At 40.2% G+C, this 13,430-nt stretch overlaps 1 protein-coding gene across 4 annotated transcripts in view; it reads right to left on the reverse strand.

The window, feature by feature from the left end:
• APOO (apolipoprotein O) overlaps positions 1 to 13,430 on the reverse strand; it is a 55,449-nt gene that overhangs the window by 11,398 nt on the left and 30,621 nt on the right. For 3 of the 4 annotated variants that reach the window (XM_045582326.1, XM_036439685.2, XM_036439684.2), the window contains exons 5-7: positions 12,206 to 12,301; positions 7,154 to 7,245; positions 3,011 to 3,091 (exon numbers count right to left, since the gene is read on the reverse strand). In XM_045582326.1, coding sequence (XP_045438282.1) covers positions 3,011 to 3,091; positions 7,154 to 7,245; positions 12,206 to 12,301 — 269 coding nt within the window. The remainder of the gene's footprint in view (positions 1 to 3,010; positions 3,092 to 7,153; positions 7,246 to 12,205; positions 12,302 to 13,430) is intronic. The other variant, XM_036439686.2, reaches the window with a different exon arrangement.

The following is a 13,430-nucleotide window of genomic DNA, read 5'->3' on the forward strand; positions in this document are numbered from 1 at the left end:
TTCTACTTCAGTGAAAATGAGGCAGCCACAGCCATATATAGCCAATGAACATAATGTTGAGGGGACAAAACAAGTTAAAGATGACATATAGTAAGACTCCCTCTGGATAAACTATATATTTATTTATATTTTGATTTATATATAGGGTATCCCCCAAAATGTAAATATACACTTTGAATAATTACAAATGCAGTGTTTAATAAAATACATTTTTCATTTTCAAAATGGAGCTATCAGTTGTTAAAATTTGTATACAATTTTTATTTTTTAATTAATTTTGAGAGAGAGAGGAAGGGAGAGGGACAGAGAGACAGAAACATTGATGAGAGAGGAACATCATCTATGGGCTGCTGCCTGCACGCCCCCTATTAGGGATCGAGCCCACAACTCAGGCATGCACCCCAACGGAGAACCAAACAGTGACCTCCTGTTTCACGGGTCGACACTCAATCACTGAGCCACACCAGCCAGGCAAGTGTCCCCCAATTTCCATCTAAGAGATAGTTCCTGGGCCCTAAAAGATTTCTGTTCCAGGGTGGCTTAAATCTTTGTTCTTGCCGGAACTGGTTTGGCTCAGTGGATAGAGCGTTGGCCTGCGGATTGAAAGGTCCTGGGTTCGATTCCGGTCAGGGGCATGTACCTTGGTTGCGGGCACATTCCCAGTAGGGGTGTGCAAGAGACAGCTGATCGATGATTCTCTCTCATCGATGTTTCTAACTCTCTATCCCTCTCTCTTCCTCTCTGTGAAAAATCAATAAAATAGATTTTAAAAATAAATAAATAAATAAATAAATAAATCTTTGTTCTTGTTAATAAAACAAACAAACAAACACTGAAACTCACAAAATCAAACAGAAGGAAGGCAGCGGAATCAATAAAAACAAAGGCATTTATTTACCAAATAATTCCTGAAATCTAAGTATATTAAATCTTGAATTAATAAGAGCCTTGTGCTATTTTTTTTTCCATTTAAAACTTGCGCTGAATATTTAGGTGGTCATCGTTGGCTTTATTACCTTTTATTGAGAACAAACAGCTGTCAAGAAAGTTATGTTTTGAAAATAAACAAATGGAAGAACATGAGTTCTCCATGACTGAAGAGAGCAAGGGCACACACACACAAAAAAGGAGAAAGAAATGCAGAGCAACCATGAGCTAATTAATCATCTTTACTATCGCACTCCCCTTACTATCTTACTCCCCAAATAAATAAATTTGAGTAGCTTTAAAACCTAACATTTTCCAATTATAAAATGCTGGCCTGTTTGACTTGTGTTCCAATCACGGTCCCGTTGCTTGTGCACTGGGCTGAATCAGAACAGAGAAAACTATTTCAATCGAGAGGCTCCTAGGCTGTGATGTGCCTGCCTGACCACACAGTGAACACTCACAACTGAGGCTGAGTTTCACTTTCTAGGGCTGTGTACAGCTTCCCTGGCATTCTAGTCTTTTCCTTCCCATATAAAAATCAGTGTGGACTTAAGGAATTTTTAAAACAGGAAAGAAAGCTCCCAAAGAAAATGTCAAGAGAAATGAAAGTAAAACAACGAGTGTTTAGTCTTTAAAAGGGATTACCAAGGGGCATTTGATAACTAATTCAGAACTTCCTACTCACGGAGTAGTTTAAATAGGCTCAACAGAGATTAATTCCTTTAGAAACCAGTACAAAAATTTGTCAAGATTTCACTGGAAGTGGTGATGGCCAGAGGGCAAGGAGCAGAGGTGGGAAAAGGCGGGGGTGGGAATGGGGACATCTGCAATAGTGTCAACAATTTTTAAAAACCATAAACAAATACCAAAAGAGGATTTCACTGAAAGAGTATTTATGTATACAATGAGGAGGGCTTATAAATTTATTCTGTAACATTACTTCCAAATTCTGGTTTTGAAACCACAGTTACAGTTTCCAAATTCTGGTTTTAAATTTTGAGATAGTTATTTATATTTTTATTGTGATTTGAGAGGACAGTAGTCAAAATAAACTTCCTTCAATATACAGTGCCGAAGTTATGTTAATAGAAGGATTCTAAATGGAAACAAAAAAAGAATTCTAACTCTTCCTTAGCAAGCTGTGCCTCTGAGTGCCTGAAGGAGACAAGATGCCTTGTTCTGTGCTCATTCTTATCAGGGAAAGAGAGAAAATTCCAGTAAACGTGGGCAACATCCAATGAGCTATGTGGCTGTAAGAAAAGATAAACGATGACACCTCCTTACGTTATGCAACCTTTGCCGCGTGTCCATCAGCCAGACAGATAACCTGGCCTGTAGCTGAGATACAGTATTGCTAGAGGAAAGAACACGAGTTTATGGCAGGTGAACCAGCAAGAGGAGTCCTGGTTATATGTTTTTGGCCTAGGAGCACGTATGTTCCCTTCCTATGCAGTTTTGAAAAAACTTTCAGATACTATGCTATAATTTCAGCAAATTATTAATACAATGGAAATTATGGTATAAGACTAAGGTGACCAACGTCCCGCTTTTGGCGGGACAGTCCCGATTTTTAACAATTTGTACCGCATCCCACGCCGTTTTAAAAAAGCGGGACGTCTGGTCACCTTATATAAGACTGATGTGGAATGCATTTATGGTTACCATCTATTCAGACCTGCTGATAAGGAAAAGCACATAAGTTTTACTGCTTCTCCACTGATGGTCACCAGAGAATCTGAGCAAGAGGTCAAATAAATAAACAGAAAAGGCAAGATTGAACAACGGGGTTATCAAGAAATTTACAAAATCCTAGAGCAAAAGTGGGGAACCATTTTTCTGCCAAGGGCCATTTGGATATTTATAACAACATTATTCATGGACATACAAAATTACCAACTCAAAAATCAGCCTGTTATATTTGGTCACACTTTTAAGTTACTCAGCCCTAATGCCTTGGCAGGGCCAGACCAAATTATTTCGCGGGCCTCATACAGCCCACGGGCCGGATGTTCCCCACCCCCGCTCGAGAGAAACCACATGTTTAAACCAAAAGGAAGATAATGAAAAAGGTCTTTTTTACCTTTTGAAAGTTCTCCTTCCATAAATCTTCTACAACTATGTATCCTCGTAAACCCCAGTCGTATAATTTCTCCCCACTGACCTGGAAACAAAACAGAAAAGATCCACTGCTAGTCAGTACATGACTGGTAAGGAATACAATTTTCCCGTTTCCAATAGAACAATATTTAAGCATATGATCACTACAGAAGTCTGGAGACATACACATTAAAACTGTGCAACATGAGCAAATAAAAATAAGAGGGATAGAATAAGAAGAAAAATACTTTGCTGTGTTTAGTTATTTAAAATAATCTGACATCAATTAGGTGTATATTCCAGACTTTCATAATTTCAAGGGGGAAAAACTAGATTACTGCTGACATGGGAAATTCCTGAAAATCAGTCACAGAACGAAGGCTACCTACCACTTCGAGCACATAACAGCCAATCAAGGCACACTGCCAAGATGAATATCCATCATTCACGTGAGAGGCTTATGTGAAAAACTAGCAAACCCAATGAGGATATTCTCAGTCTTGCTGGGTCCCTCAAAATAGAAAGTCTTCAAGTTTCTACTGGGATTTTGCCTCCTGATCCAAAACCCTTTCTACAACATCCTAAGACGTAGGCTCCCGAGTCAGTGAATATCTGGGGGTCAGGGAGTTCACTACCTAAAAGGCACTTGTCCATCTTTGGCTAGCTAAATTAAATGGTTGGAATTTTTTTTTTTTAATTATTGAGCTTTCTTTAAAAAAAAAAAAAAGGCTTCCAGTAGTTTGCATTCATTGGTCCTGTTTGTGACAAAGAATGCTGATTACTCTTCCACATGACAGTAATTCAAAAATTCAGCCCTGACTGATTTGGCTCAGTGGATGGTCCCAGGTTCGATTCCGGTCAAGGGCATGTACCTCGGTTGCAGGCACTTCCCCAGTGGGGCGTGTGCAAGAGGCAGCTGATCGATGATTCTCTCTCATCGATGTTTCTAACTCTACCCTCTCCCTTCCTCTCTGTAAAAAAATCAATAAAGTATATTTTAAAAATTTTCAGATAACAGTTACTATTCTCTTCCTAATTTTTATAATAATTTATCCACATATAGCATTTTAGTTTACAAAGCACATTCACATGAATTATCTATTCTATATACAGTGCTAGTAAATCAAGTGGTAGTTGTAACATGCTGATTACAAGTTACATTCTTCCAGCTGCTGCAACCATTTTTAAAATATGATATACTATGATTATCAGACCCATAGGGAGACCTGTCAAACATTTAACACATATATGACACTTTTCGGTGTTATAAATTTCTGAGAGGAGAAAAACATTCACCATCACTTTAAGGGTTTTCTATGGTACTTTTATCCAAACACTACTGAACAGAAAACAGAATGTTTGAGATTAGGAGGCCTGTCCAAAGTCAGACTATTTGTAAAAAACACACAAAAATTTAAAGAGTGAAATAGAAACCAAATGACACTAAAACAATATCAGAAAATCTTTCTCAATCACTGATATTTGTTTTCTTTTACCAGGCAAAATAAGCATAACATGAAATTTACCATTTTAACCATTTTAGGTGTATAATTTGGTGGCATTACAGTAAATACATTCCTAATGTTTGCAACCATCATCATTATCCATTTCTGGAACTTTTTCAACATCCTAAAAGGATCACTAATGTTTTATACCTAGGGAAAATAAAGTTAATTGTTTTGTTCTGGCTTACCCTAGGTACCAAATAAAAGACAAAACTCCTTTCCACTGACTTTAAAAATAAATTAGAGCCGAAACCAGTTTGGCTCAGTGGTAGAGCGTCGGTCTGTGGACTGAAAGGTCCCAGGTTCGATTCCGGTCAAGGGCATGTGCCTTGGTTGCGGGCACATCCCCAGTGGGGGTTGTGCAAGAGGCAGCTGGTCAATGTTTCTCTCTCATCGACGTTTCTAGCTCTCTATCCCTCTCCCTTCCTCTCTGTAAAAAAATCAATAAAATATATTTTAAAAAATAAATTAAAAAAATAAAAATAAATTAGAATACAACTCAGATTTGCATCCTACTATCTTGGTTGTGAACATAAAATATATATTTTCAACATATGCTGCAGCATATAGGATTTTTAAAAAGTCTTTTATTCAGCCGAAACCGGTTTGGCTCAGTGGATAGAGCGTCGGTCTGCAGACTGAAGGGTCCCGGGTTCGATTCCGGTCAAGGGCATGTACCTTGGTTGCAGGCACATCCCCAGTAGGGGGTGTGCAAGAGGCAGCTGGTCGATGATTCTCTCTCATCAATGTTTCTGATTCTCTATCCCTCTCTCTTCCTCTCTGTAAAAAAATCAATAAAATATATTTTTTTAAAGTCTTTTATTCAGGGAGCAGCCACCTGTGCCTGTCAATCAGCAGCCAGGCCCACCCTATCCATTTACTGTTTAAACCATAGCAGCCTGACATGGTGTTAGATTATTTTTATGACCTAGAGCAGACAGAGTGATACTCTGATTCTGAGCTGGGGCTGAAAGACAGAGGAACATAAACTGTCTGCCTTCGGGGCTTCAATAAACAATGTCATGGCCATGCTGAAGAGATCTTACTGGAATTTTCCACCAAAACCATTAATTTCCCACAGCTGGAACCACTAGGGGCCCATCTACAACTGCAGCACAATCCAGGAATGTACACTCAATTCTGTCACGAGGACCCCAGAGAGCTCAGGGTCACGTCAGCCTGGCTCAGAGGCCCCAGCGCCCGTTTCTGGTGGCAGCCCTGCTCCTCCTCCTGGGACAGAGTCTCCGTGTGATATGGAAGTTCTGGCAACGGATCCCTGTCTCCATCAGCTGCTGTCCAGGAACTCAAAACCTACAGCCTGCTTCGCTCCTGCCAATTTTCCAAGGAACACCAGGTCTCGAGTCCCACTAAGTTCAGACATCACTGCCCTAAAGGCATCTAGTCTCTGTCAGTGGTTCTCAAACTGCATAAAGATGAAAATTCCCTCGGGGCTTACTGAAACAGATTGCTAGCCCTAACTCTCAGTGTCTGAGTCAGTCGATCTGGGTTGGAGCCTGAGAATTTGCATTTCTTTCTCTAACTTTAAAAACACTTTGTTATTTATTTTTATCCAAAAGAATGGGTTTCTCTTGACCTGGCCGGTGTGGCTCAGTTGGTTGAGCATCATCACCAAAGGGTCACCGGTTCAATCAGGCCACTTGCCCAGGTTGCAAGTTCGATCCCCAGTTGGGGTGCGTGCAGGAGGCAACTGATCAATGTTTCTCTCTCTCTCCCTCTCTCTTTTTTCTCTGTAAAATCAGGAAAAAATACTTTTTTAAAAAGAGTAATTTTAAAAATTTGGGAAAAAAAGAATGTGTTTATCCCAAAAATTTGATAACCACACCAACAACTGCAGCAAAGTCTATGGAGTTACACTGATGGGGGAGCGTCCCCTGGGTATTCCCAGGTCAGCAAAGGTCATATGGAGGAAAAGAGTAAAAGAAAAAATACTCAAAACAAATCCAAAACCTATGGTGACTCTGGGGAGAGACATGACATGACAGCTTCTGTCTTTTCTCACTGTCAGCTGCAGGTGTGCTTCAGCAGAATCAAGTACGATTTAACTTGTGCAAACTCTTCATACCAACTCCAGGACCTTAACAGTACCCTGAGTGTTAGCAGCAATCGGCACAGTGGGCTACTATTTTAAAAAACCAGTTAAGCCGAAACCAGTTTGGCTCAGTGGATAGAGCGTCAGCCTGCGGACTGAAAGGTCCCAGGTTCTATTCTGGTTAAGGGCATGTACCTTGGCTGTGGGCACATCCCCAGTAGGGGATGTGCAGGAGGCAGCTGACAGATGTTTCTCTCTCATCGATGTTTCTGGCTCTCTCTTCCTCTCTCTTCCTCTCTATTAAAAAAAAAAAAATCAATAAAATATTTTAAAAAAGGATCTTAAGGTTTTTTTTAATATTCAAATTAGTATGTATTTTCTAATGGGTTGATTGGAAGGAGAGCCAGAGCTGAAGTACATAGTGGAGAACATTTAAATTTGCTCTATTCATTTATATGTGCAAATAAACTGTAGTCTGGCGTTATAAAAGCTATAAGATGAAAGCAAGCAGTAAACCCATTCATACATAAGCGAGAATAAGGGGCAGCTGAACTTCCTGGGTCTAACTTACCTGGACAAATACGATGGCTTGTTGTGGATAATACAGCGAGGCAGCTAACCCCATGGAAACAGGTGGATATACCAGCTTCTTTAGTTTTGAACCTAGCAAATAAAAGGTTATGTACACTGTCAGATGAGTCCACTTTTACCATCACAAATTGCCTGTATATCTACAATAACACTGAATAAAACGTCTTCAGTCCTAAGATTGACAGAGAATATGCCTATTAATATCAAACATATAAAAGAGGACCGCCGCATTTTCACAGCTTCAGAGCGATAGAATTCACACAACTTCCCTGCACAAAGTGTTTTAAAGTGTACAATTCAATGGCTTTTAGTTATTCAGAGAAGTGTGCAACAACTACCACAATCAACTTTAGAATCTTTTCATCACCCCAAAAAAACCCGCATCCACTAGCAGTTCCCCCAATTCCCCCACCACTCAAAGCCTTAGGGAACCACTAATCTACTCTCTCTCTCTAAGGACTGGCCTACTTGGATATTTCATATAAGTGAGTTATATAATATGTGGTCCTTGCTGAAACCGGTTTGACTCAATGGATAGAGCGTCGGCTTGGGGACTGAAAGTTCCCGGGTTCGATTCCCGTCAAGGGCATGTACCTTGGTTGCGGGCATATCCCCAGTAGGAGGTGTGCAAGAGGCAGCTGATTGATGACTCTCTCTCATGGATGTTTCTAACTCTCTATCCCTCTCTGTTCCTCTCTACAAAATCAATAAAATATATTTTAAAAAAAAAATATGTGGTCCTTGTGACTGGCTTCTTTTGTCAGTGCAATGTTTAAGAGAACCACCAATTTCAAGGAAGCAGAAAAAAAGATAGTTTTGCAAAGAAAAGCCACATAGTATTTTGGTTTCTAAGGTGTGTGTCCTTTTGTAGTAAACTGGATTCCTACGTACATATTGAACACAAGCATTCCTCTCCTCTCCTTTCTAAAACTCTGTGGTAATAACAGCACAATAAGAAAATACAGATAATAAACCCACAATAAAGAGGAAATGTGTGGAGGGGGTACCGACAGATAAGAAGTATCAATCACTTTTCAGAAAATGGAGAGTGTGCCCAGCCAGCGTGGCTCAGTGGTTGAGCATCGACCCATGAACCAGGAGGTCACGGTTGGATTCCCGGTCAGGGCACAAGCCTGGGTTGTGAGCTCCCCAGTGTGGGGCCTGCAGGAGGCAGCTAATCAACGATTCTCTCTCATCACTGGTGTTTCTATCTCTAATCACTGATGTTTCTATCTCTCTCTCCCTCTCCCTTCCTCTCTGCAATCAATAAATATATATTTTTAAAAAAAGAAAGAAAATGGAGAGTGGCTGGAAGCAAGAAGACACACAGCCCTGAAGTTCTGAGGAGGGAGGGGCTGTAGCATGGAGGGAGCAGGATCTCAGGGGCCCAGATCTGACAGGCATTGTGGAGGGGGGAAAGGGCAACCAGAGATTAGACAAGAGTATAGCCCTGGGCTGTCTGGCTCAATAGATAGAGATCAGCCTGGGGAATGAAGGATCCCTGGTTAAATTCCAGTCAAGGACAGTACCTTGATTGCAAGCTCCAACAGAGTCAGGGCCTTAGTCTAGGCAGGTGTGGGAAGCAGCCAATCGATGTGTCTCTCTCCCATGGATGTTTCTGCCTCTCCCCTCCCTTCCACTCTCTAAAACATCAACAGAAAAATATCCTCCAGGTGAGGAACAACAAAACAAAACAAAACAAAACAAAACAAAACAAAACAAGACAGGGGTATAAACCAAGTCCTGTGTAAGGACCAGATGACCTTCTCCTTCCCTCAGGCCAGATGACCTTCTCCTTCCCTCAGGCCAGCCCAGCGCAAAATTGCCTGTGGCCAGACGTCTCTCCAGGCAAAAATTTAAAAAGTGGATGGGGTGGGCCAGCCAGTGTGGTTTAGATGTCACAGTTTGATTCCCGGTCAGAGCACAAGCCTGGGTTGTGGGCTCCCCGGTGTGGGGTGTGCAAGAGGCAGCTAATCAATGATTCTCTCTCATCACTGATGTTTCTCTCTCTCTCTCCTTTCCTCTCTGAAATCAACATTAAAAATATACATTTTTTAAAAGTTTAAAAAGTGGATGAGTTGTCTCTAAGGAAATGCCATAGATGTCTGTTGAGAACCACGATATGTGGTGTAGTGTGCACATATGTGTAAGTGCCTGAGAGTAGACAGGCCTTCCTCACTCAAGCACTAAGGGTAGGCAACCTCTCATATTAAGTCAGTTTCCATTCAGCTCATCCTGAGGTAAAACCTGTCTGCTAGCAAGCCCCATCTATACCCAAAAAGTACCTATTGGCATTTCAATCGCTTTGCTCTTTTTTATTTTTATTTTTTTATTTTTATTGATTTCTTACAGAGAGGAAGAGAGAGGGATAGAGAGCTAGAAACATCGATGAGAGAGAATCATCGATCAGCTGCCTCTTGCACACCCCCTACTGGGGATGTGCCTGCAACCAATGTACATGCCCCTGCCCGGAATCGAACCCGGGACCCTTCAGTCCACAGGCCGATGCTCTATCCACTGAGCCAAACCGGTTTCGGCTCAATCGCTTTGCTCTTAAACATGACTGTACAACCAAGGATCACTGGCCATTTGAGGAAGGCCTGCAATATAAAAGAGAAGACTGAGCCAAAACTGGTTTGGCTCAGTGGATAGAGCGTCGGTCTGTGGACTGAAGGGTCCCAGGTTCGATTCTGGTCGGGGGCATATACACTGGTTGTGGGCAGGGGATGTGCGGGGGGGCAACTGGTTGATGTTTCTCATCAATGTTTCTAGCTCTCTATCCCTCTCCCTTCCTCTCTGTAAAAAATCAACAAAATATATATTTTTAAAAAGAGAGAGAGAGAAAACTGAGATAAGCAAGAAGGAAAAAATGGCCTTATATGAAACAAGAAATTAAAAAAACTAAACCTGTAATTAAGTATCACCAAATAAACTCAAGAAGCTACTACTTAAAAAAAAAAAAAAAGGTTCTAAGAAAAAGGAACATTCAGAGAACAAGAAAGAGGTCTTGGAAATGACCAACTAAAAAAAATCAAAAGGGATAAAATAAAATAATCAAGAATATCTAAGAGACATATAGGGCCAGTTTAAACAGCTCAATCGCAAATGCATATGGGTCCAGGAAGGAAAAAGATAAAGAGTAAATTTTCAAAGAAATACCAGATCCACAGATGCCTTCCTGCAGCTGAATGCTGCAAGCCACCAAAAATGCCCAACCAGGACAGAAACAACTATATGTTGCCACAGCACCATGGGAATTCAGAGCACTGCAGATTAAGAGAAGCTCCTCAAAGCTTCCAGGGGGGAAAAAAAAAAGAATCACTTCAAAAAGAACAACCTTCCAGCCTGGCTTCTGACTCTCACATCTGCAACTCCTGAGCTAGAAGATGTGGCCTTCAAAGTTTTGATGGAAAACCAACTCTATGCCCAACCACACTATCACTTGGTATGAGGGCAGAAAGTAGTATTCAGACCTGCAAGGGCTTGGAAATTTTACCTCCAACACAGGCTTTTTGAAAGTGACTTAAGCATGTAGTTCAACAGCATGGCAGAGCAAACCAAGGAGATGGTGACATGGAACCGGAAAAGGGGGTCACACCCAAGAGTGTGTGGAGCCGTATCCCAAGACAACAGCTGTGCTGAATGTCAGTCCAGACTGAGAGGATGTGCAGTCTGGGGAGAGGGGGAACTGAGCAGGATGAAGAGGTGGGGAAAACCTGAGAATAAGGTTAAGGAAACATATAGAAGGTGAAACAGGAAAATACACTTGAAATTGACTTGACATGAGAAAGTCTCCACTGAGAGACACGTATTTTTACATGGGATGCATATAGATGCTAGTGCAATGTATATTATTAACACACAGATAACATATACATGCTGTTTATTGGTTTTGTGTGTGTGTGTGTGTGTGTGTGTGTGTGTGTGTGTGTGTGCATTTTTAAATCCTCACCCAAGGAAATGCTTTTTATTGATTTTAGAGAAAGGAAGCGGGGAGGGAGAGACGATGATGTGAGAAACACCGATCAGTTGCCTCCCATACACACCCAGACTGGGAATTGAACCCAAAATCCAGGTATGTCCCTGACTGGGAATCAAACCCTTGACCTTTTAGTGCATGGGATGTTACTCAACCAACTGAGCCAGGGCTCTCAATTTAATTCTCATATACAGTAGATGGGAAGAGGGCGCAGAAACTCCAACCAGAGTTCATTCCACAGGTTGGGGAGTGGCACCAGTGCAGCGTTTCTCCAGATTCTAAAGTTACCATTAAGGCATGCACAGCGAAGACTTTTAAAGGTGGAGGGATGGATACTGAACTACTGTCTATAGTTATCTTTTATGGGGATCTGATTACAGAGTTCATAAACTTTCTATTCTAGGAACTTTTGTAAAATCTGGATTTCACAATCAGTGAATCATCAAGTAGTTCATAACAAATTCATTTCATTACAGTGAAGGATGTTTTCATCCTTGGTTTCCTATAAATGTTTTATAGTCCATCAGTGTAGTGTAGTAATAGTTTTATGTTGGCATTTATTAGCGTTTACTTTTAAGTGTTTAAAAAATTTTATATCCTCGAGGACTAAAGCTACAATGAATCAAAAAAATTTAAAATTTTCTATGAAATCACTTTTCTACTCACTGTGGTTAATAGCCTATTCTTAAGAGTGAAACATTTAAAAACAGTGTCTCAGGTATGACAGATTTTGGTTAACAAAAGTTCACTCTTTCTGTACCAAAGAGCAACAGTAACTTGATCAAGTAAATGTGCCTATAAAGGATAACTAATTTTTTTCAACCAAGAATATATAATTTTTCAGGGTTTTTGTTTTGTTTTGTTTTTACAATTTCTATATATGCTTAAAATCAAATATATTGAAGAAAACAACCATATAAATTATATATTCAGAAGGCCATATTCAGGATCCAACTCATTCTAAAAACTGGTAAATGAAAAGAAAGAACCAAATATATATCTTCTCTCTCCCTTATGAACTATTTTTTTTTAATTTCACAAAATTATACCTACCTCTAGCCAAAAGGAGTCCAACAATGCCAGCAAAACCAATAACACCAAGTCTTGGAAAAAATCCAGGAGGAGCATTTTGGAGAAATTCATAGCTGTCTACAACAGAATCAGACCAGGAAACAGTTCCATAAATTGCTCATTAAAAAACAAACCAAAAAAATCTTAACTATAAGTAGTATATATAGTATCAGATGCTTTTTAAATAATGTATTCTTGGCTTTCTGCTAATATGCTTCTTTTCAACACATTCTTTTTATATGATAAACATGAAATAAAGGCAACATGTAGGCCTATCTGCCATGCCTGAACATACCTTATGACTTACTATTCACATACCAAGTATCTAATTTCCAAACACTTTTGGTTTGACAACCTACTGACAGTAAAGAAATGTCAGATTACTAAAGTAATGTCATATTTCTAAAGGCTACAGACCAGAATCAACTATTCACACGGGGAGAAATACAAATAGAGATCCTTGCTATCTGAACTCTTGTTATCCAAACACAGAACACAGGAATACCTTAGAGATACGATAAGTTTGGGTTCATCCCGGCCAGTTGTGGCTCAGTGGTTGAGCACTGACCTGTGACCCAGGAAATCACGGTTTGATTCCAGGTCAGGGCACATGTCGGGGGTTTCAGGCTGGATCCCCACTAGGGAGCATGCAGGAGGCAGCTGATCAACAATTCTCATTAATGTTTCTATCTCTCCTTCTCCCTTCCTCTCTGAAATCAATAAAAATATTTTTTTAAAAAAATAACTAAAGATTTTCATCAAACCATTTGTTCATCTCAAATATAAAAACTTTTATTTTTAAATATATATATATATTTTATTAAATTTTTTACAGAGAGGAAGGGATAGGGATAGAGAGCTAGAAACATTGATGAGAGAGAGTCATGGATCAGCTGCCTCTTGCACACCCCCTACTGGGGATGTGCCCGCAACCAAGGTACATGCCCTTGACCGGAATCGAACCTGGGACCTTTCAGTCCGCAGGCCTATGCTCTATCCACTGAGCCAAACCAGTTAGGGCTCTAAGAACTCTTTAAAAAAAAAAGTTTGATTTCAAACCACCACAGTAAAGCAAATCACATGAGTTCTTTGGTTTCCCAGTGCCTATAAAAGTTATGTTTATACTGTAATGCAGTAGCATTAGGGTTAAAAGAATAATGTGCATGCCTTAATTACAACATACTTTATTGCTTCATAAAATGCTAAC

The sequence above is a fragment of the Pipistrellus kuhlii genome, unplaced genomic scaffold (assembly GCF_014108245.1).
Source record: "Pipistrellus kuhlii isolate mPipKuh1 unplaced genomic scaffold, mPipKuh1.p scaffold_m20_p_16, whole genome shotgun sequence".
Taxonomy (NCBI): Eukaryota; Metazoa; Chordata; class Mammalia; order Chiroptera; family Vespertilionidae; genus Pipistrellus; species Pipistrellus kuhlii.